Source organism: Cervus elaphus, chromosome 14 (assembly GCF_910594005.1).
Source record: "Cervus elaphus chromosome 14, mCerEla1.1, whole genome shotgun sequence".
Taxonomy (NCBI): Eukaryota; Metazoa; Chordata; class Mammalia; order Artiodactyla; family Cervidae; genus Cervus; species Cervus elaphus.
The window spans coordinates 36766437-36788236 of NC_057828.1; the positions used below are offsets into that span (position 1 = coordinate 36766437).

Genomic DNA, 21800 nt, shown 5'->3' on the forward strand with positions numbered 1-21800 from the left:
CATTGATATCTTCAGGACATTCCATCCAAATGTAGACGAATACACCTTCTTCTCAAGTGCACATGGAATATTCTCCAGGATAGACCACATCTTGGGTCACAAACCAAACCTCAGTAAATTTAAGAAAATTTAAATCATATCAAGCATCTTCTCTGATCACAATGCTATGAGACTAGATATCAATTACAACAAAAAAACTGTAAGAAACACAAACACATGGAGATTAAACAGCACGTTTCTAAATAACCAACAGGTTACTGAAGAAATCAAAAGGGAAATCAAAAATTTTCTAGAAACAAATGACAATGAAAACACAATTCAAAATCTATGGGATGCAGCAAAAGCAATTCTAAGAGGGAAGTTTGTAGCAATACAATCCTACCTCAAGAAACAAGAAAAGCATTGAATAGACAACCTAACTTTACACCTAAAACAACTGGAAAAAGAACAGAAAATCCCCAAAAGTAGTAGAAGGAAAGAAATCATAAAGATTCTAGAAGAAATAAATGAAAAAGGAATGAAAAAAATAATAGTAAAAATCAATAAAAGTAAAATCTTGTTCTTTGAGAAGATAAACAAAATTGACAAGCCTTTAGCCAGACTCATCAAGAAAAAAAGAGACAAGAATCAAATCAACAAAATTGTAAATGAAAAAAGAGAGGTTACGACAGACAATGCAGAAATACAAAAGATTATAAGAGACTATTATGAACAAACTATATGGCAATAAAATGGATAACCTGGAAGAAATGGACGGATTCTCAGAAAAGTTCAATCTTCCACAACTGAATCAGGAAGAAATAGAAATTATGAACAACCCAATTACAAGCACTGAAATGGAAGCTGTGATCAAAAATCTCCCAGAAAAAAAAGCCCAGGACCAGATGGCTTCACAGGAGAATTCTATCAAACATTTAGAGAAGAGCTAATGCCGATCCTTCTAAAACTCTTTCCAAAAATTGCAGAGGGAGTAACACTTCCAAACTCATTCCACAAGGCCACCATTGCCCTGATACTGAAACCAGACAAAGACAACACACAAAAAGAAAACTGCAGGCCAATATCACTGATGAACATAGATGCAAAAATCCTTAACAAAATTTTAGCAAACAGGATTCAGCAACAAATCAAAAAGCTCATACACCATGATCAAGTTGGGTTTATTCCAGAAATGCAAGGATTCAATATATGCAAATCAATCAATGTGATACACCATATTAACAAATTGAAAGATAAAAACCATATGAAAATCTGAATAAATTCAGAAAAAGACTTTGACAAAATTCAGCACCCATTTAAGATTAAAACACTTCAAAAAAGGAACCTACCTCAACATAGTAAAGACCATATATGATAAGCCTACAGAAAACATTGTTCTCAATGGTGAAAAACTGAAAGCATTCCCCCTAAGATCAGGAACAAGACAAGGGTGTCCACTTTCACCACTATTATTCAAGATAGTTCTGGAAGTCCTAGCTACAGCAATCAGAGAAGAAAAAGAAATAAAAGGAATCCAGAAGAGAAAAGAAGAAGTAAAGCTCTCACTGTTTGCAGGTGACATGATACTGTACATAGAAAAAGCTAAAGATAGTATCAGAAAATTACTAGAGCTAATCAGTGAATTTAGCAAAGTTGCAGGATACAAAATCAATACACAGAAATCACTTGCATTTCTATATACTGACAATGAAAAATCAGAAAGAGAAATTAAGGAATCAATCCCATTCACCATTGCAACAAAATGAATTAAATACCTAGGAATAAATTTACCTAAGGAGACAAAAGAACTGTACACAGAAAATTATAAGACACTTATAAAAGAAATCAAAGACAACATAAACAGATGGAGAGATATTCCATGTTCCTGGGTAGAAAGAATCAATATTGTGAAAATGACTATACTACCAAATGCAATCTACATATTCAATGTGATCCCTATGATATTACCAAAGGCATTTTTCACAGAACTAGAACAAAAAATTTCACAATTTGTATGGAAACACAAAAGACCCTGAATAGCCGAAGCAGTCTTGAGAAAGAAGAATGGAGCTGGAGGAATCAACCTTCCTGACCTCAGATTATACTGCAAAGCTACAGTCATCAAGACAGTATGGTACTGGCACAATAACAGAAGTATAGACAAATGAAACAAGATAGAAAGGCAAGAAATAAACCCACACACCTATGGATACCTTATTTTTGACAAAGGAGGCAAGAATATACAATGGGGCAAAGACAGCCTCTTCAGTAAATGGTTCTGGGAAAACTGGACAGATACATGTAAAAGAATGAAATTAGAACACTTCCTAACACCATACACAATGATAAACTCAAAATGGATTAAAGACCTAAATTTAGGACCAGAAACTATAAAACTCTTAGTGGAAAACATAGGCAGAACACTCGATGACATAAATCAAAGCAAGATCCTCTATGACCCATCTCCCAGAGTAATGGAAATTAAAAAAAAAAAGTAAACAAGTAGGACCTGATTAAGCTTGAACAGTTTTGCACAGCAAAGGAATCTATAAGCAAGGTGAAAAGACAACCCTCAGAATGGGAGAAAATAAATGAAATAAATGAAACAACTGACAAAGGAATAATTTCCAAAATATACAAGCAGCTCATACAACTCAATGCCAGAAAAACAAACAACCCAGTCAAAAAGTGGGGGAAAGATGTAAACAGACACTTCTCCAAAGAAGACATACAGATGGTTAACAAACACATGAAAAGATAGACGTGTTCCATTCATCTATCACATTCCATTCATGCTCATTAATAGAGAAATGCAAATCAAAACTACAATGAGATTATCACCTCACACCAGTCACAATGGCCATCATCAAAAAGTCTACAAACAACAAATGCTAGAGAGGGTGTGGAGAAACTGTTGGTGGGAATGTAAATTGATACAGGCACTATGGAAGACAGCATGGAGATTCTTTAAAAAAAAAAAACTAAGAATAAAAATAAATAAACTAAGAATAAAACCACCATATGATGCAGAAATCCCACCCCTAGGCACACACCCCGAGGAAACCAAAATTGAAAAAGATACATGTATCCCATTGTTCATTGCAGCGCTATTTACAGTAGCCAGAACATGGAAGCAACCTAGATGTCCACTGACAGATGAATGGATAAAGAAGTTGTTGTACATACACACAATGGAATATTACTCAGCCATAAAAAGGAACACATTTGAGTCAGTTCTAATGAGGTGGATGAACCTAAAGCCTATTATACAGAGTGAAGTAAGTTAGAAAAAGAAAGATAAATATTGTATACTAACACATATATACGGAATCTAGAAAGATGGTACTGAAGAATTTATTTGAGGGCGGCAACAGAGAAACAGACATAAAGAACAGCCTTATGGACATGGGGAGAGGGGAGGAGAGGGTGAGATGTATCGAAAGAGTAACATGGAAACTTACATTACTATTGTAAAATAGATAGCCAACGGGAATTTTCTGTATGGCTCAAGAAACTCAAACAGGGACTCTGTATCAACCTAGAGGGGTGGGATGGGGAGGGAGATGGGAGGGAGGTTGAAGAGGGAGGGGATTTATATGACTGATTCATGTTGAGGTTTGACAGAAAACAACAGAATTCTGTAAAGCAATTATCCTTCAATAAAAAAATAAATTAAAAAAATGAGAACAAAAAACACTAGGGATGTGAAACAGTGTTTAGCAATAATAATTATACTGGGAAAATATATACATGAAATATGAATTTTTTCCTCAAACAATTTATGGTCTCCCAAAGTATATCCATCACTGCAAGTCTTTCACAGCACTGATGTACTTGAAAGAGGACATGGTAAGGCTGGAGGGCTGGACCAGCTCATGACAAGTCTTGTGACCCAAGTTAAGAGCTTGAAATTGACTCTGTCAAAGGTGAGGAACCAATGAAAGTTTTAGTTAGGCTGAGAATTTAGAATAATCACAGAGGTATGAATGAGATTTACAGCAAGACTGCAGACAGAAAGACCAGTTTAGATGTCATCTTGAAGGTCCAGGTGAAAGGGTAATGGCTTGAACTACAGCGAAGGCAGCAGGGTGAAGAAAAGATGGATTTCACTCTAGTCCTTGAATTTTGTTGACTGCTTAGCTGTGGGACAAGGGAAAAATTAATGGCTCCTTTATTTCCATGATTGTGCCTCCAGGCAAGATGAAGAAAATTAAATGAAGAGAAGGTGTTTCCAACGTAGACATAAGTGTTGTTAATAATGAGCAGTGTACATTCCTCATATTTGGTCTCAAATGGGAAGTATCCATTTGATGTCTTCTCTTTGACCTTTGACTCATTTTACTTTAATTTTGTAACTAACATCTGTTTGTATGACTCTAATAAAAGTAACTATTAAAGTTGGTATCACACAGCCCAGAAACAATAAAAAAGTTACTTATGTCTCCACATAAGTAATGTATTCCCTTTCATTCATAATTGAAATCTCCATTTCTAAAATCTATGACATTAAGTATTCTTAATTATTATAAATATTTTGTTTATAAATATTTTGTTTGCTGCATTTTAAAAAATTCTCACTTCCTTTTCCCCTAAGTTTTGTCAGTTTGGTTGTAGTACTGTGAGCCCTTCAGAAAGCAAGAAATGACAAAAATCAAATTTATGGGGGTGACGTTATTAGTCATGATATAATATCATGATAACTCTATCATATGAAGGGGATTTTTTATCATGGCCATATTTAATTTTAAAATGAGTTTTATTTGGTAATCAGCTATTCTCAGTCTGTTATAGCTGGAATATAGACTTTTGTCTCATGTGGAAGCTGAAATAAGTTTTACCAAATACTCATTTCCATGTTTTGAAATTGAGCTGGAGGGAGCATTATGCAGACACCAGCTAATTATAAAGGAAGTGGTTTTACCCTAATAGAGAAAAATAAGGTGGTAAAATCAACAAAGTGTTCAGGAAATTTAAAGAAGTTTGTTAGCTAGACTGTTGTGAAATATTTGTATGTGCATAATATACAAAATTCAAGGCAGTTTTAAGTATGCAATGAACTTTAAGAACTTGGCTATGATAAATTGGATTTTTTCAAAACGTAAAAAAAAATCTTGATTGTCACAGCTGTCATATCAGCATGCATTTTTTTAAAAACTTATCAAATTAGTGAATTTTTATGTAACCATTTTTAATATTGAATAAAGAAAAAAGCAACATTTTGGCATATTATGCATCATTATTTCAAGAAATGTTAAAACATAGTTGCAACGCAAAAAAAAGAAAAAAGCTTGTCCTCTGTATGGAGAAGGTGCTGTGACTGATAAAACAAGTCAAAAGTGGTTTGTGAAGTTTCATGCTGGAGGTTTCACACTAGACAGTACTCTGTGGTCGGGTAGAGTGGTTGATGGCAATCCAGTCAAGACACTCACTGAGAACAATCAGTGTTATACCACGCAGGAGATAGCCAATATACTCAAAACATCCAAATCGAGCATTGAAAGTCACTTGCACCAGCCTGGTTATGTTAATCACTTTGATGTTTGGTTTCTATGTAAGTTAAATGAACAAAACCTTCTTGACCATATTTCCACATGCAATTCTCTACTTAAATGTGATGAAAACTTCCCATTTTTTGAAAAAAACAATTATGACAGTCAATGAAAGGTGGATATTGTACAATAATATGGAATATAAAAGATCATGGGGCAAGCAAAATGACACCAACCACACCAAAGGCCGGTCTTCGTCCAAAGAAGGTGATGTAGTGTATATGGTGAGACTGGAAGGAACTCCTTTATTATGAGCTTCTTCCAGAAAACCAAAGGATTAATTCCAACAAGTACCACTTACAGTTAGACCAACTTAAAACAGCACTCAATGGAAAGTGTCAGGAATTAGTCAACAGAAAGTACATAATCTTCCATCAGGATAATACAAAACCTCATGTTGCTTTGATGACCTAGCAAAAACGGTTACAGCTTGGCTGGGTAGTTCTGATTCATCCACCATATTCACCAGACACTGCACCTTCAGATGTCTATTTATTTTAGTCTTCACAAAATTCTCTTAATGGAAAAAGTTTCAATTCCCCTGAAGACTGGAAAAGGCACCTGGAAAAGTTCTTTGCTCAAAAAGGTGAGACGTTTTGGGAAGATGGAATTACGAAGTTGCCTGAAAAATTGCTGAAGGCAGTGGAACAAAGCATTGAATACATTGTTCAATAAGGTTCTTGGTGAAAAATGAAAAATGTGTCATTTATTTTTATGTAAAAAACCAAAGGAGCTTTTTGGTCCACCCAGTATATCCAGTGATCATTTTTGGATGTGAGAGTTGGACCATTAAGAAAGCTGAGCACCAGTCAGTCATAAAGAAAATCAGTCCTGAGTATTCATTGGAATGACTGATGCTGAAGCTGAAGCTCCAATGTTTAGGTCACCTGATGCAACAAACTGACTCCTTAGAAAAGACCCTGATGCTGAGAAAAATTGAAGGCAGGAGAAGGGGATGACAGAGGATGAGATGGTTGGAAGGCATCACTGATTCGATGAACATGAGTTTGAGTTGTTAGGTTAGATAAAAGGAAATTCTGCTGTTTGCAATAACATGCTGGACCTTGAGAGTATTATGCTAAGTGAAGTAAGTCAGATGCAAAGAATCAGGGTATGTGATCAGCTTGTGCTCACAATCAAAATCAGCTTGTGCTCAAATTCCCTGATTAGCTGATGTGTTGGAATCCCCATTTTCAGTTTTCTGGTTCTAACTAGTCTGGGGGTTACATGCCAGGGGCATACTGATGCAGTGAACTTCTGGTTAAAGTTGCAGTCAACCTGGTGGGTGTTTTAATGTCTGCAAAAGTTAGGTACATGTTTCATACTCAGGGTTAGGTCTTTAAAACAGAATCTGGGGTCTTTGTGATAGATCTGTTATGTTTAACTCTTTAAGCTATAGCCATAACTGCTCAAGCTATAGGTACTCTCCTGCCTGACTCTCCTGTCTTTGTTTCTGCATTTTTTACTTCCCCAAACATTAACTGCTAGGGCCTGTCCTTTGCTCTGCCTGGAGAGCCTAGGGAGTCATGGTATATTTCTATAGCTGCTTTTCCCAATCAACAACAAGCAGGGACACAGAGCAGTCTGTTTTGTCCCAGACCTACTGGGAAGGTCCTGCAGGCTCTTTCTCCGTTTCAGTTTGGGAATTTTGTGTTCCTTAAAGGCTTACTAGAAATATTTTTTTGTTTGCAATTTTTTCCCCAAAATTAATTGATGAATTTATTTGTTTGACTTTGAGGATCTGAGCTATCATTTACTATTGGTTTCTAATTTTATCAAATTGGAATCAATTGAAATATTACTTTTAGCTTTCCATATAGTCAATTTTGTGATGGCCCTATATATAATTGAGAAGATGTATCTTTGCTAAATCTTTGATTCAAAATTCTATATACACATATTAACTAGTTCCTTAAATGTGACAGTCAAATCCATTAAATCCTGCTTTTTCCTTTTCTACTGTATCTTCTGATTTTTCAGAGACAGCCAAATAATTTAAGAGATCATTTTGATTACTCTGTATGCAGTGTGCATTTTTTTCAATTCTAAGTTACCTCAAATCCTTTTAGATTTGTAAACAAATCTATAGAATGCAGTGTTCTGTGAGTTTTAAATGAGTGAAGAATTCCCCCTCTCTTTTTTCATAGTTCACAGATTACTTTGCAATCAAATATGCTTCTATATGTTCTTCCAATAACACCAGAATGATATGTAAGGAATCAATACCGTACTGATAAGAAAATGACTCAGGAAACATAAGAGCTGGTCAACCTCATTCTTCTCTTAAAAGTATGGATATACTGAAATTTATATACATTGACACTACTGAAAAAGAATATCTCATTTAGAATGTAATGAAAACCTTACCCTGTCTGCCTTACTCACTTTTAATTATGGGCAGTGCCTTGCCTTTAATGGGTATAGCATTGAATCATGCCACAGGCACACTGTGGTTAATCCCTATGGGGTTAACACTTCTTTTCTTTTTTTCTTTTTTTTTTTGCTGAACAGGGAAAAATAATACCAGGATTTCATATTATAAACAAGAAAAGTGGATACCTCACACCAGTCTATAGATGCATCTGGATTGTTGCAGAGCTTCCTATAAAAGCATTTCACATCTTGACTCTTCACTTCCGGACCAAAGAGTTCCTGTACCATCTTGTAAAACTTGTCATAATCAATTGCATCTGCATTGTAACAAAGCACAAGAATATTGTCATAAAATTCAAAGGACTATAATGCATTTTTAGTTGCTTTTTTCTATTTTCTAATTTATTTCCTGGTGGTGATGATTTAGTTGCTAAGTCGTATCTGACTCTTTGTGATCCTATGGGTTGTAGTTCACCAGGCTCCTCTGTCCAAGGGGATTCTCCAGGCAAGAATACTGGAGTGGGTTGCCATGCCGTCCTCCAGGGGATCTTCCCAACTCAAGGATCGAACCCATGTTTCCTGCATTGGCAGGTGGATTCTTTACTACTGAGCAACCTGGGAAGCCCAGTCTATTTCCTTATTTCAACCTATAAAAACTTCTAAAGTTTAAAGATCTTTCCATGGGAACATAACCAAGCTCTTGGCTAGAATATTACATAGTCAGAAAGAAATAATTTATTTTGGTGTTTAGTATCTCCTCCAGATTTTATTTCAATTGTTTTAGAAGTCTTGTTCAGGAATACAAAGGTAAGAAAGTGAATTACTTCTTTCCTATTAGGAAGAAGTTTTACTAAGAGGAGTATTTCCTCAAACTAATCTTGGGTAGACGATAAAAGTGAGCAAAGAGCATGTCTTCTTTTGTTTTGCTTTGTTTTTTTCTCACCAAAATTGTTTTATTTTTTTCATTATGTCATTAGTTCATCTCAGCATATTTTAACATGTGATGTAAAGTAAGGGTGTTTCATTTTGGATTCTCTAAGAAGCAAACCCCAAGACAGATGCAGAATTGCAAGAAATTTACTGGGGGTGGGGGGAACTCCTGTGAAAGAAAGAAGAATGGGAAGAGGAGTATGTGATGAGAGAGTTCAGCTCATAATAAAGTTCTGATACATGTTAAGGGAAAGAGAAGTGAATTTATTCAACACATGAAAGACAGGTCTCCATACCACCTTTCAATGGAACTCCCACAGATCCTGAGCCCTCACTTGCCCCTTAATCCTCTTAGGTCTCAGCAAAGAGATTGTTACTGGAAGTGCGTGTGGTAACAACCTACCTGCAGGTTCCTTGGTTCCCAGAATTCTCCTGCCCCTAACCCTTGTAATGCATTACTTTTCACAGTTTATCCCAATCCTTTACATGCAGAGCACATTCAATAATGTTCTTCATATCTACTGTCATTATTTGTGTAACTTCCCTCTTTCTCTTTACCATTTGCAGTTGTTCTGTAATTGTTGAAAGGCTCCAATCTGTTTTGCACTCTCTCTTCTAAAACCTCTCTCCTTGAAATAATTTTTACTAATGTCAAGTTTCCTAAAGTCTTGGATAACATCTGATTTTTCCTGACTTTTTATCACTAACTTGCCACATGCTAGACAAAGTGAAAAAAAAAAAAAATCTGTACTCTAGCTGTATGCAGGTCAGGAAGCAACAGTTAGAACTGGACGTGGAACAACAGACTGGTTCCAAATAGGAAAAGGAGTACATCAAGGCTGTATATTGTCACCCTGCTTATTTAACTTATATGCAGAGTACATCATGAGAAACACTAGGCTGGAAGAAGCACAAGCTGGAATCAAGATTGCCGGGAGAAATATCAATAACCTCAGATATGCAGAGGACACCACCCTTATGCAGAAAGTGAAGAGAACTAAAGAGCCTCTTGATGAAAGTGAAAGAGGAGAGTGAAAAAGTTGGCTTAAAAGCTCAACATTTAGAAAACTAAGATCATGGCATCCAGTCCCGTCACTTCATGGCAGATAGATGGGGAAACAGTGGAAACAGTGGCTGACTTTATTTTTCAGGGCTCCAAAATCACTGCGGATGGTGATTGCAGCCATGAAATTAAAAGATGCTTACTCCTTGGAAGGAAAGTTTTGACTAACCTAGACAGCATATTAAAAAGCAGAGACATTACTTTGCCAACAAAGGTCCATCTAGTCAAGGCTATGGTTTTTCCAGTGGTCATGTATGGATGTGAGAGTTGGACTGTGAAGAAAGCTGAGCACTGAAGAATTGATGCTTTTGAACTGTGGTGTTGGAGAAGACTCTTGAGAGTCCCTTGGACTGCAAGAGATCCAACCAGTTCATCCTGAAGAAGATCAGTCCTGGGTGATCACTGGAAGGATTGATGTTGAAGCTGAAACTCCAGTACTTTGGCCACCTGATGTGTAGAGCTGATTCATTTGAAAAGACCCTGATGCTGGGAAAGATTGAGGGCAGGAGGAGAAGGGGATGACAGAGGATGAGATGGTTGGATGGCATCACCGACTGAATGGACATGGGTTTGGGTAAACTCCAGGAGTTGATGATGGACAGGGAGGCCTGGCGTGCTACAGTTCATGGGGTCACAAAGAGTCGGACATGACTGAGTGACTGAACTGAACTGAGCTGAGCTTTGTTAATTATTGATTTTTTTGTGAGCCATACTAGTAATTCAATACTTCTAACTTTCTACTTTCCCACCTATTAAATGGGCATAATTACAATCACTATGAAGAACAACTGTTGACTATTTGACACTGTAACCACACAGGTACACAACCCACACCATTGACTGAATGTTGATTTTGACAGATTTCGTGATTCACTGAGGCATAGCTATTGAGTTACAGGACAACAAGGAGTTAGACACAAATATACATTAAGCAACTTATGTGTCAGAGCTGAGCTAGACAGTGGTCATAGAATGGAAAACTAGGTAGCCAAGACCCCTTCTTCTGGTAGTTTATATTCTAATGGGATAAACAGAAAATCAAGTGAACAAAATATTTACAGGCTATGACAGGCAAGACTAATTACTAGAGATGGACATTGGATTAGTGGTTATCTGCATAACAGGGCCTGAGAGAACATTCTGGAATGGTAGAGATATTCTGTCTTGACCTAGTTGACACCTACAGGTAAGTTTACATATGTCCAAATGTATTGAGTTATACACTTAAAAGCAGTGCACTTTCTGTGTTTTACTGTAAGTAGGTCATAGCTTAGTAGCAATGTGAGAATCATTAAGTTGAGAAGGAGATAAATGCTCAGAAGGAAATCAATAGGGAGATGTGATACTAACAGAATTATCCTGTGCTGGTGGGTGAGGGTGGACCTGAGAGAATCCCTTTCTAAGGACAGGTAAAAAGCAACAAAGCTGAGACCCGATAAGCAAAAGGAGTCAGACACATGCTAAAGCTTGAGAAGAGCATTTTAGGTAGAGGCTGACAAACACGAAGATGCTAAGGCAGGAAAGAGCTTGGTGTATTCTGGAAAGAAAGGTCAGTGATATGAAGTATAGTGAGGACTGGGGAAAGTTATCATGAGGTGAGATCAGAGAAGAAGAAGGGCCAAGTTAGAGTTAGAAGTTTGTATTTTATTCGAAGCATAATGGTGAGCTATCACTAGCGTGTTTGAAAGACCCTGGTTGCTATGAGGAGACAAGGATAAAAACTATAAAGTTAGTGAGGGGTTTGAGCATTTAGTTCAGGTTTCAGATGTGGAGGCTTAGGTCAAGATGATACATTTATGCCTCTTTTCTCTGTGCGTGTGTGCTCAGTTGCTCAATCCTGTCTGACTCTTTGCCACCTCATGAACTGTAGCCTGCCAGGCTCCTCTGTCCATGGGAATTCCCAGGCAAGCATACCGGAGTGAGTTGCCATTTCCTCTTCCAGGGGATCTTCCTGACTAAAGGATTGAACTCACATCTCCTGCATTGGCAGGTGGATTCTGTACCACTGATCCACTTGGGAAGCCCACCTATTTTGTCCACTTAATTATTAATAACAACACCTTTCATTCTTGAAAGTGTCCTCGGCTGGGTGATAAGTGGTATAGGCACGATGGTAAATAATCTGCCTGCAATGCAGGAGACCTGGGTTCAATTCCGGGCTTGGGAAGATCCCTGGAGAAGGAAATGACAACCCACTCCAGTATTCTTGCCTGGAGAATTCAATGGACAGAGAAGCCTGGGGGGCTACAGTCCATGCGGTCACCCAGAGTCGGACATGACTGAGCAACTCATACACACATACACACACAGGTACCAAAGAGAGATCACTGAGATGGTGAGATATGGCTGGAAGGAGAATTGCAAAGACTTGCTAATAGCTTGTAAGTTTGGGGGACAGAATTTGTGAGTGAAGGACAGGCTGGATTCTAGAGTAATGGTTGTTATTGGGAGGGTTTGCCCTACCTCTCTCATAGGCCATTTGGCAATGTCTGCAGACATTTTTGATCGTTACAATGAGGGATGAGGATGCTTCTGACATCTGGTGGGTAGAAGCCAGAGATGACACTAAATATTCTGCAGTGCATAAGATAGCCCGCCCCCACTCCTGGCCTCACACACATACTCATAGAATACACATGCAGACAGAACAAAGAATTATCAAGCCCCAAATGTCAGCAGTATCAAGGTTAAGAAAGCTTGTTCTAGAACGACACTCACGTTTCTGATTTCAAAACTGAACAGATATTGGTACTATTTACCAAAACAGGGGCAAATGAGTAAGAGTCATATTTCTTGAGAAAAATAAACCATTCAATCTTGGTAATATTAAGTTTGAATTCATATGAGAGATCCAAATAGCTTAGCTGTTTTAAATTCATACCAACTAGTACATATAGATGTCTCATTCTAAATGCCACTGGATAAGGAATGTAAGACTTTTCTTTCCTCAAATGATTTTAAGTCTATTGGGTAATTATCAAGAAGATTTAAGAGCAATATTGCACAGATGAACTCCTACAATATACTTGATATAGTTTTTGAGGTAAACAACGGTGCCGTTAAGAAACATTCTCTCTAGTTCTCAGCTTCTTGCCTGTCTTGCCTATGATGAGAGGTAGACCCGATTTGGGGCTTCCCAAGTGACCCACTGGTAAAGAATCCACCTGCCAGGGAGGAGACACAGGTTCGATCTCTAGGGTTGGGAAGATCACCTGGAGAAAGAAATGACAACCCACTCCAGTATTCTTGCCTGGGAATTCCCATGGACAGAGGGGCCTGGTGGGCTACCGTCTGTGGTATCTCAAAAGAGTCAGACACAACTAAGCAAGTTAATAACAACAACAACAAAAATGAATGTATGCCAGTATTAGCAGTCTGATAAAAATTCAGATTACATTTCTCCCTTCTCAATCTTTTAGTTTAGTCCCTGTCATAAAGGTAATTTATCTAGCCGTACTTAGTTTAGATCAAATCTAATACACATATATATACATATATAACTATAAACTACACTCACTAGTACATTACACTTTAGTTATAGTATAATGTACTATAAAAATGTAGATATGTCTATAATATATATGTGTTCTCTCTCTAAACATAAATATATATATATGTATATGTGTGTGCATATAAACATATATATTAGAGAAAGAAATTTGCAGTGTGGCTTTGTAATTGCAAGCTTGTATATTTAAGCAAGGTTTATTTGTTTAGCACACATTGAAGGAGCACTTCCTGGCTTCAGACTCTGGGCTAACCCCGAGGTTACCAAGTCTTCAAAGCACTCACAGTTCAATGCTGGAAAGAAAGGGCAGGAATACACACACGTATATCAATTTCAACAAGTTAAGATCAGCAGTAAATTCCTTGAGATGGCAATAAAGTGCATCAAAATTTCTAAGGGTGGCTTTGCTCAGGAAAAGTTTGGACATTTTTGTAAAGAAGTGACATTTGATTTGGATCTTGAAAAATGAGGAAGTATTCATAGACCCTCCAAAAGGGAGGAAATGTACACCACTTTGCAGGGATGACTCGTGCAAAATCAGAGTAGTCAACAGTATGCCAGGTTTGGAAATGCTGAGAAGTTCATGTTAGGACAGAAGGTGCAGGCAGGGCAATTGCAAAGAGCTACAACTGGAGTAGGCTAGGGGATGATGTCAAGTTAACATATATGGATTTTAAAGGTGCTCTAACATACTAGGACTTCCCTGGTGGCTGACATGGTGAAGTGTCTGTCTACAATGTGGGAGACCCGGGTTCGGTCCCTGGGTCGGGAAGATCCCCTGGAGAAGGAAATGGCAACCCACTCCAGCACTCTTGCCTGGAAAATCCCATGGATGGAGGAGCCTGGTAGGCTACAGTCCACGGGGTCGCAAAGAGTCTGACACGACTGAGTGATTGAACTGAACTGAACTGAATATACTAGGAATGTGGAAATTCTACACAGATTTTTAAAGGAAAATCTCCCAGCAGAAGTATACAGAAAGGAATCACTCTTGGCAAGAAGACCATTATATAAAGAAGCTGTTATAATAACCCAAGAGTGAGATGCCGTGAAATAGAGAGTCAAAATTTATACCAAGACACCTGGCTTAGGAGACTAGGTAGTTGATGTCTATGCTGTAAGACTGAGAGAGAATGCAAGCAAAGCTCAAGAGAAAAAGACGCAAAGAAAGAATGAGAAGAAAAAAAAATAAGAGGAGAGTGGTGTTCATAGGTGACACAGAAGAGAATTTCTAGAAGCAGTAGCAGCTAACTGTTTATGCAGTGAAATGGCCAAGTAAGCTGGAAAATATAAACAAATTGTTGAATTTGGCAGGCATATTAGGTGATCGAATACCGTGGTAAGAGGATTTTTCAGCAAAGTGATGAAGGAAGCCATACTTGATTGAAAATGAAGTGGTGACACTATGGGGAAATTTAGCAGAGAAGCAAAAGAAACACATACAAGCTTAAAAGGAAGAGAAAGTCAAGGTAAGGATTGTCATCATAATTTTAGTTTTAGAGGACAAAACCAGTGGAAAAGGAGGCTTTTGCAGTTGTTGCAGCAAGGTAGCAACAGCTCTGGAGGGGAGGAGGCATGGAAGAAAGGACAGGTATCGCTTCAGGTACTTTGGAAGTGGAAGAAAGAGAGTTTGAGAGAATTCTTATCTGTTGGCTTTGCTTTCACTTATGATGTTGGAAGCTTGACTGAGAGGAGGTGAGATCCTATTGAGGACTCAGAAAAAGTGCAAGGGTTTGGAAAATCAGTTACAGAGAGAGTTAAACTGACAAGGGGACTAGGAAAACATGAAACCTTACTGAGTAGTTTAGAAAGCACAGCCAAGTTCTCAATCACTTAACAAGAGCATATCTATTAATAAAAGGTCTGAGTCAGCTCTAACACTTAGGAATTGAGTGACCTGAACGGATGATTTTTACGTATCTCTCATTTGTTAACAAATAAAACGGAGTTAATAGCAATAAGGAGCCTAGCAGACTAGAGTCCAATTCAGTTCAGTCACTCAGCCATGTCCAACTCTTTGTGACCCCATGGACTGCAGCACGCCAGGCCTCCCTATCCATCACCAACTCCCAGAGTTTACTCAAACTCATGTCAATTGAGTCGGTGATGTCACCCAACCATCTCATCCTCTGTCATCCCCTTCTCCTCCCGCCTTTAATCTTTCCCAGCATCAGGGTCTTTTCCAATAAGTCAGTTCTTCGCATCAGGTATCCAAAGTATTGGAGCTTCAGCTTCAGCATCAGTCCTTCCAATGAAAATTCAGGACTGATTTCCTTTAGGATTGGCTGGTTTGGTCTCCTTGCTGTCTAAGGGACTTTCAAGAGTCTTCTCCAACAACACAGTTCAAAAGCATCAATTCTTTGGCACTCAGCTTTCTTTGTGGTCCAACTCTCACATCTATACATGACTACTAGACAAAGCATGGCTTTGACTAGACATCCATGGGGTGGCAAAAGAGTTGGACATGACTTAGCAACTCAACAACAACAAAAATAGCAATGACAGTAATATTTGCCTTTTAGAATTGTTATGAGAAGTAATTAAATTGTATTTATTAAAATGATTTGTAAATTCTTAAATACTATCGACTACAAATTGGCAGTTGCCAAGGGCATTTGCCATCTGCCTTTGCTGGGATTGAATCTGTGCTGCTATAGCAGCTGACCTTTGACACTCCCCGAAGGGAGTTCAGGGTGGAGAGCAGGGGTTCCTAGGTGGCACTAGTGGTAAGGAACCCACTTCACAATACAGGAGTTGTAAGAGACTTGGGTTTGATCCCTGGGTCGGGAAGATCTCCTGGAGGAGGCCATGGCAACCCACTCTAGTGTTCTTGCCTGGAGAATCTCATAGACAGAGGAGTCTGGTGGGCTTTAGTCCATCGGCCGCAAAGAATAAGACAGGACTGAAGTGACTTAGCACACAGGCACAAGCTCCAGGAAAAATGGTGGAACAGGTTTTTAGATAGTTAGATATTTTCAGGAACTGATTTAACGACCCCATCCCTTGCACTCTCCTCATATCTAGAAAAGTCCTTAATCCCTTAATGGTGACATCAGCTCCTTGTGACTATCAGAAAATCTTTTGTAAGATAAGTGCTTGATTGCATGAACTTCCATTTCACCAAAATCTCATATATTGACCTTCCCCCACTACCTCTTGAAGCAGTCTCTCAGAGGTATCTGAGGTGCAGTCTCCCAGACTGCAGTCCCCATTTTGCCTCCAATAAAATTTAACTCGCAACTCTCAAGTTGTATATCTTTTTTAAGTCAACAAGACTATTCAAATAATACTGGTTTGGGTTTGAACACCCAAAGTCAACATTTTCACTTATTTATGGCTATGTTGTTGTCAATGTTGTTCAGTCACTCAGTCATGTCCTTCTCTTTGCAGCCCCAGGGACTGTAGCCCAGCAGGCTCCTCTATCCATAGGATTTCCCAGGCAAAAATACTGGAGTGAGTTGCCATTTCCTGCTCCAGCCTGGCATATTAAGAGGCTGGCCCAGCTGACCCTCTAGCAGTTATGTGGGCCCCACTACTTTCCTGACAACAGCAGGATTTGTTCTGTTAGAATTTTACTCTACCATTAAGCCTTACTCTTCACCGCTATCCTCAATGATCTGAAGCTACACACTACACCACTCCCCTTCAACCTTGACCGTGGAGCTATACATTCAGTTCTGTGTTGGTATCTGATTCTAGTAATCCTGGCAGATCACTGCTCACCACCATCTCCTTACCTTGGCATGCTTGAAATTATTCCAGCCTAGAGACATGAGGAGAGGCCCAGAGAGTGAATCACGGTGAGGCAGGAAACTTTGCCTTACTTAAAAAATTCTTTATGATCTTGTGATACCCTTAGGCAAAGTGATGGCAGGTGGTTCATGTGGCTTACTAATGATCAGTATGCACTAGTCACTCAAGTGGTAATGAATCTGCCTGCAAGACAGGAAACCTGGGTTTGATCCCTGGGTCTAGAAGGTCCCCTGGAGAATGGAATGGCTACCCACTCCAGTATTCTTTCCTGGAGAATTCCATGGACAGAGGAGCCTGGCAGTCTGCAGTCCATGGGGTCACAAAGAATTGGACACAACTAAGCGACTAAGCGTGCCTGCAATGCCCTATTCAGAGTCCCAAAGCAACCAGTAAGACGTCAAATGGTAGATTCCACAGAAGAAGTCTTAGATGTCAATTAACCCACCCCCGCTAATTTTTTTTTTCTTTTTTTTTTTTCCCGCTAATTTTACATTTGAAGAGCTAACATTCAGAGAAGTGAAAAGAGCTTCCTCAAGTCCACTTAGCTATTCAAGGACAGAATCAGATGAGGAACTGGACACCACCCTCCCATTCAATGTCTTTGCTATTCAGCTATGTTGCCTCTCCCTGTTACAAGAAGTAATTAAATTATATTTATTAAAGTAATTTGTAATTATTAAATTCTATCATCTTTATGTTTGATAGTATTCCCAGTTCTAATCAACAGACCCAACTGGACTGCCCCATGTTCACTGATCTTACCTTCTTTTTGGGTAAACAAGCCGGCTCTTTCATCTCTTTTCTGGGCCGCTAGGTGTTCAACCAATCTTTCAAACCCTTTCAAGGCTGTCCTGAAACTGCTAACCTGCAGTGCAGTGTTGATATGTTTTTCCTCCTTGATATCCATAAGAACATAGGGAATCTTTTATTTCTGTCCAGAAATAACAATGTAAATTTGCCAACTTGGAAAACCTCCCAGTTGTTGCAATGCCTCCCTGCTGCCTCAATTTTTGTCCTAGGTCTCATTCCTTTGATCTTAACATCCCATACTGTGGGTAGGAGTATAGCAGGGAAAACACTGACTTAGGTCTAATGCATTTCACATAGGCAAACACTTCAGTAAAACTCCTGACCTCATAATGTTACCAGTGTCCTTCATATGGTCCTTATTGCATCATAATACCTTTGTAACATCCTTCTTCCTTCATAAAGAGGAAATAGAGATTTCTTTCTCCACAAACTTGTGTGTATGTATGTGTGTGGCGGGTGGGGGGGGGGGTGGGATGTGGGGTGTGTGTATACACTGCCTAAGAGGAAAGAAAAATGGATAAAGGCCAAGTATGGAAACTGGGCATTACCTTCTCCCCCATATATCTCTTTCCACCTCATTTTGCCTTCCTCAGGATACGCCCTGGAGAGTAAAATTCACATTCATTCTTGCAGCCATACTTGATTGGATACCTGAACTTCTAAAGATGAAAATGTATTTCAGTATCTGACCTTTCTATGACAAATGAAGATAGTTTTTGAGGTCATAGAGAATAAAAATACTTTTTCTTCCTTTATGTATAGTCCTTCAATTAAAATAAAGCAAGTCAGTATGAGGAAGAGGTAGTTCCTGACTGAGAAGAAAGTTCTTCCAAGGTATCATTAGTTGAATGAGAAGAAGCTTTCTCTTTGTCTCCTTTCCTCTAATTGCAAGCTCCAATACTCCAATACTATTTAGTGCAATTGCTATTGAATCAAGTTTTCCAATATTTAACTCTTTATGGGAAGGAGAGATTGTCTAATATCTTACCCACCATGAGCTAACTGCCTATGCTTTAGATGAGTTAGCTGAAGTCCATCTTTAAAAACATCTGCAAGACCTTGCATTCAGAAGTGAATCAGGTACAACTGGGTACCTCCAGTTGTAACACTGTCTCCTTAATATTCATCTCTGGCTACTAAAAGAAGGACAAAATAAAACTTTTATGTAGGAAAAAAATCTCCTAATTTCTTTTGTTCCTTCTCTTTCCCCTTTAAAGCTTTCAAAGTATAGGTAGTGACACACGAAGGACCACTTTTCCTACCATTCTCATGTATTCTCATTTTCATCCATCCATTCATTCAGCAGATATTCACTGAACACCTGCTTCATGTTAGATACTATTTTAGGCACTGAGGAAACAACACTGAACAAAAGAGCTTATTGAGCTTTCAGTCTAATGGAGAAGACACACAAACAAGCAAATAAGTAAATAATATGCCAGAAGGTGATAAGTACTCTAAAGAAAAAGAGTAAAAGTATGTTGGGTTGGGGGATAAGTCAAAGGACATGGATGAGGGATCAGAAAAGGACTCATTAATAAAAAGACTCCTGGACACAAACCAGAGAGAAGTAAGGTAGCAAGCCATGTGGACAAATGGTAGAAAGGTATTCCAAGAAAAGCATGCATAAAATCCTGATATCAAACTGTGCTTAATATGTCTGAGAAACAACAAAGCAGTCATGTGACTGGGGTGATGTGGTATGTGAAGAGAAGGTGGGGAGATAACATCAGAGAGTCAGACATGGAGCCAAATCTGTTGAAGAACAGTCTATACAGTAATCACTAATCTGCTATTGAGTAGAATGCTAATATCTGATTCACAATTGAAAAGGATTGTTTCAACTGCTTGTTAGTTGCTTAGTCATGTCTGAATCTTTGCAACCCCGTGAACTGTAGCCCACTGGGCTCCTCTGTCCATGGGATTTCTCAGGCAAGAGTACTGGAGTGGGTTGCCGTTTCCTTCTCCATTCAACTGCTTAGTAGAGATAAGTTGAAGGAGAGAAAGAGTAGAAGCAGGAGAACCAACTAGGTGGCAATTTCAGTAATCCAAGTAAGAGATGATAGTGGTTTAGATGAAGATAGGTCTAAGATGTCAGGCTGTATGAAGATAGATATGATAGAATTTGCTGATAGATTAGATGGGAATATGATAGCAAGAGAACAATCAAGAATAATTCCAGGGATTCTTGGAGGACAGAATAGTTACTCACTTCTGGGGAGGAAGTCAGTGGGAGAAGGAGATTTTGAGGAGAGAATTAAGAGTTCAATTTGGGATGTGTTAAGTTTGAGAAATCTATTAGATAAACAATTGTGGATATTGAATAGTCAGATGTAACAATCTAGGGTTCAGGGGAGAGCTTAAAAATCATCAGCACTTGCTCTGCTGTGTTTAGTTGCTCAGTCATGTCCAACTCTTTGCAACCCATGGACTGTAGCCTGTAAGGCTCCTCCATGGAATTTGCTAGGCAAGAATACTGACGTGGGCTGGTATTTCCTACTCCAGGGGATCTTCCCTACCCAGGGATTGAACTCAAGTTTCCTACATTGGTAGGTGGATTCTTTACCACTGGACCCCCGGGAAGCCACCATCAGCACTTCGGTGGTATTCAAAGCCATTGGACTAGATGAGATCTCCTTGAAGAAACAAAAAAACTGAGGACCAAACCTTGAGCATCCCACTGTTCAGAGGTCAGAGTGATCAGGAAGAACCACTGATGGAAACTAAGTAGGAGTGGCCAGTGAAGTAGAAGAGTCAAGAGAAAGGAGTATTTCAGAAACCAAGAGGAGAAAGTGTTTTGAAAAGGAAGAAGATGTTGGAAAGACTAATAGTTTACTCAATAAAGAAATTCAGCTGTAGGTGCAAAGAGAACTGACATTCAGAACTTGAAGGTATGCCAGATTTTCCTTTAAAAAAAGTTCAATTACATTCACTAACTGATGTTTCCTAAGACAGGAAATGGTTTAGATATATTTGCCCAGAATTTCTTCAAGGCATCTTTCTCTTCTCACTGGGGATCAAAGTTTAGACAGGCCTGGGAAAGATGTGCTCCTTGGAGACAGATTACTTGGTTGAGTAAGGGTCGAAGTTTCTCTTAGCTGTCATATGCATGACACAGAAGGCTAAGGATTATCAGTGATTCCAAACAAGAGTGGCAGATAAAACCTGTCTTCTTGGGGACTTCCCTGGTGGTCCAGTGGCTAAGACTCAATGATCCCAATGCAAGGGGCCCAGGTTCAATTCCTGGCCAGGGAAGATCCCACATGCCGTGACTAAAGATCCAGCTCCAATGAAGCAAAATAAACAAATTAAATTAAAAACAAAAACCCTCCAAAAGCCTGTTTCCATTGACACTGTCATATTTTGGAAAAGATTTGTTTGAAATATAGAGGTTGTAATGAATTAATGCTCCAGTGTGGGAGGATACTAAAATAGGCTGCTTTCTGTCTTGCCAGAGGTTCCATGGTACAATAGGCTTGAAGAATTCCCCCATTTTTTTTTTAAAGAAAAAGGGCTATACAGCCCATGAAGGATGATGTACAGAGGCACTGAGAAACCAATTCTTCACACACTAGTCTATTCTCTTCTTCAGAAGGCTTAAGAGAAGGCAGGTTCATTACGAGGTTGCTGCTGCTGCTGCTGCTAAGTCACTTCAGTCGTGTCCAACTCTGTGCAATCCCACAGACGGCAGCCCACCAGGCTCCCCATCCCTGGGATTCTCCAGGCAAGAACACTGGGGTGGGTTGCCATTTCCTTCTCCAATGCATGAAAGTTAAAAGTGAAAGTGAAGTTGCTCAGTCGTGTCCGACTCTTCGAGACCCCATAGACTGCAGCC

The 21800-nt window shown here is 38.9% G+C and overlaps 1 protein-coding gene across 2 annotated transcripts in view; it reads right to left on the reverse strand.

Moving 5' to 3' along the window:
* The window catches only part of WDR64 (WD repeat domain 64), a 122186-nt gene extending 104124 nt beyond the window's left edge, over positions 1-18062 (reverse strand). For both annotated transcript variants that reach the window (XM_043923968.1, XM_043923969.1), the window contains exons 1-2: positions 17918-18062; positions 8088-8218 (exon numbers count right to left, since the gene is read on the reverse strand). In XM_043923968.1, coding sequence (XP_043779903.1) covers positions 8088-8218; positions 17918-18062 — 276 coding nt within the window. The remainder of the gene's footprint in view (positions 1-8087; positions 8219-17917) is intronic.
* Positions 18063-21800: the final 3738 nt, after the last annotated feature.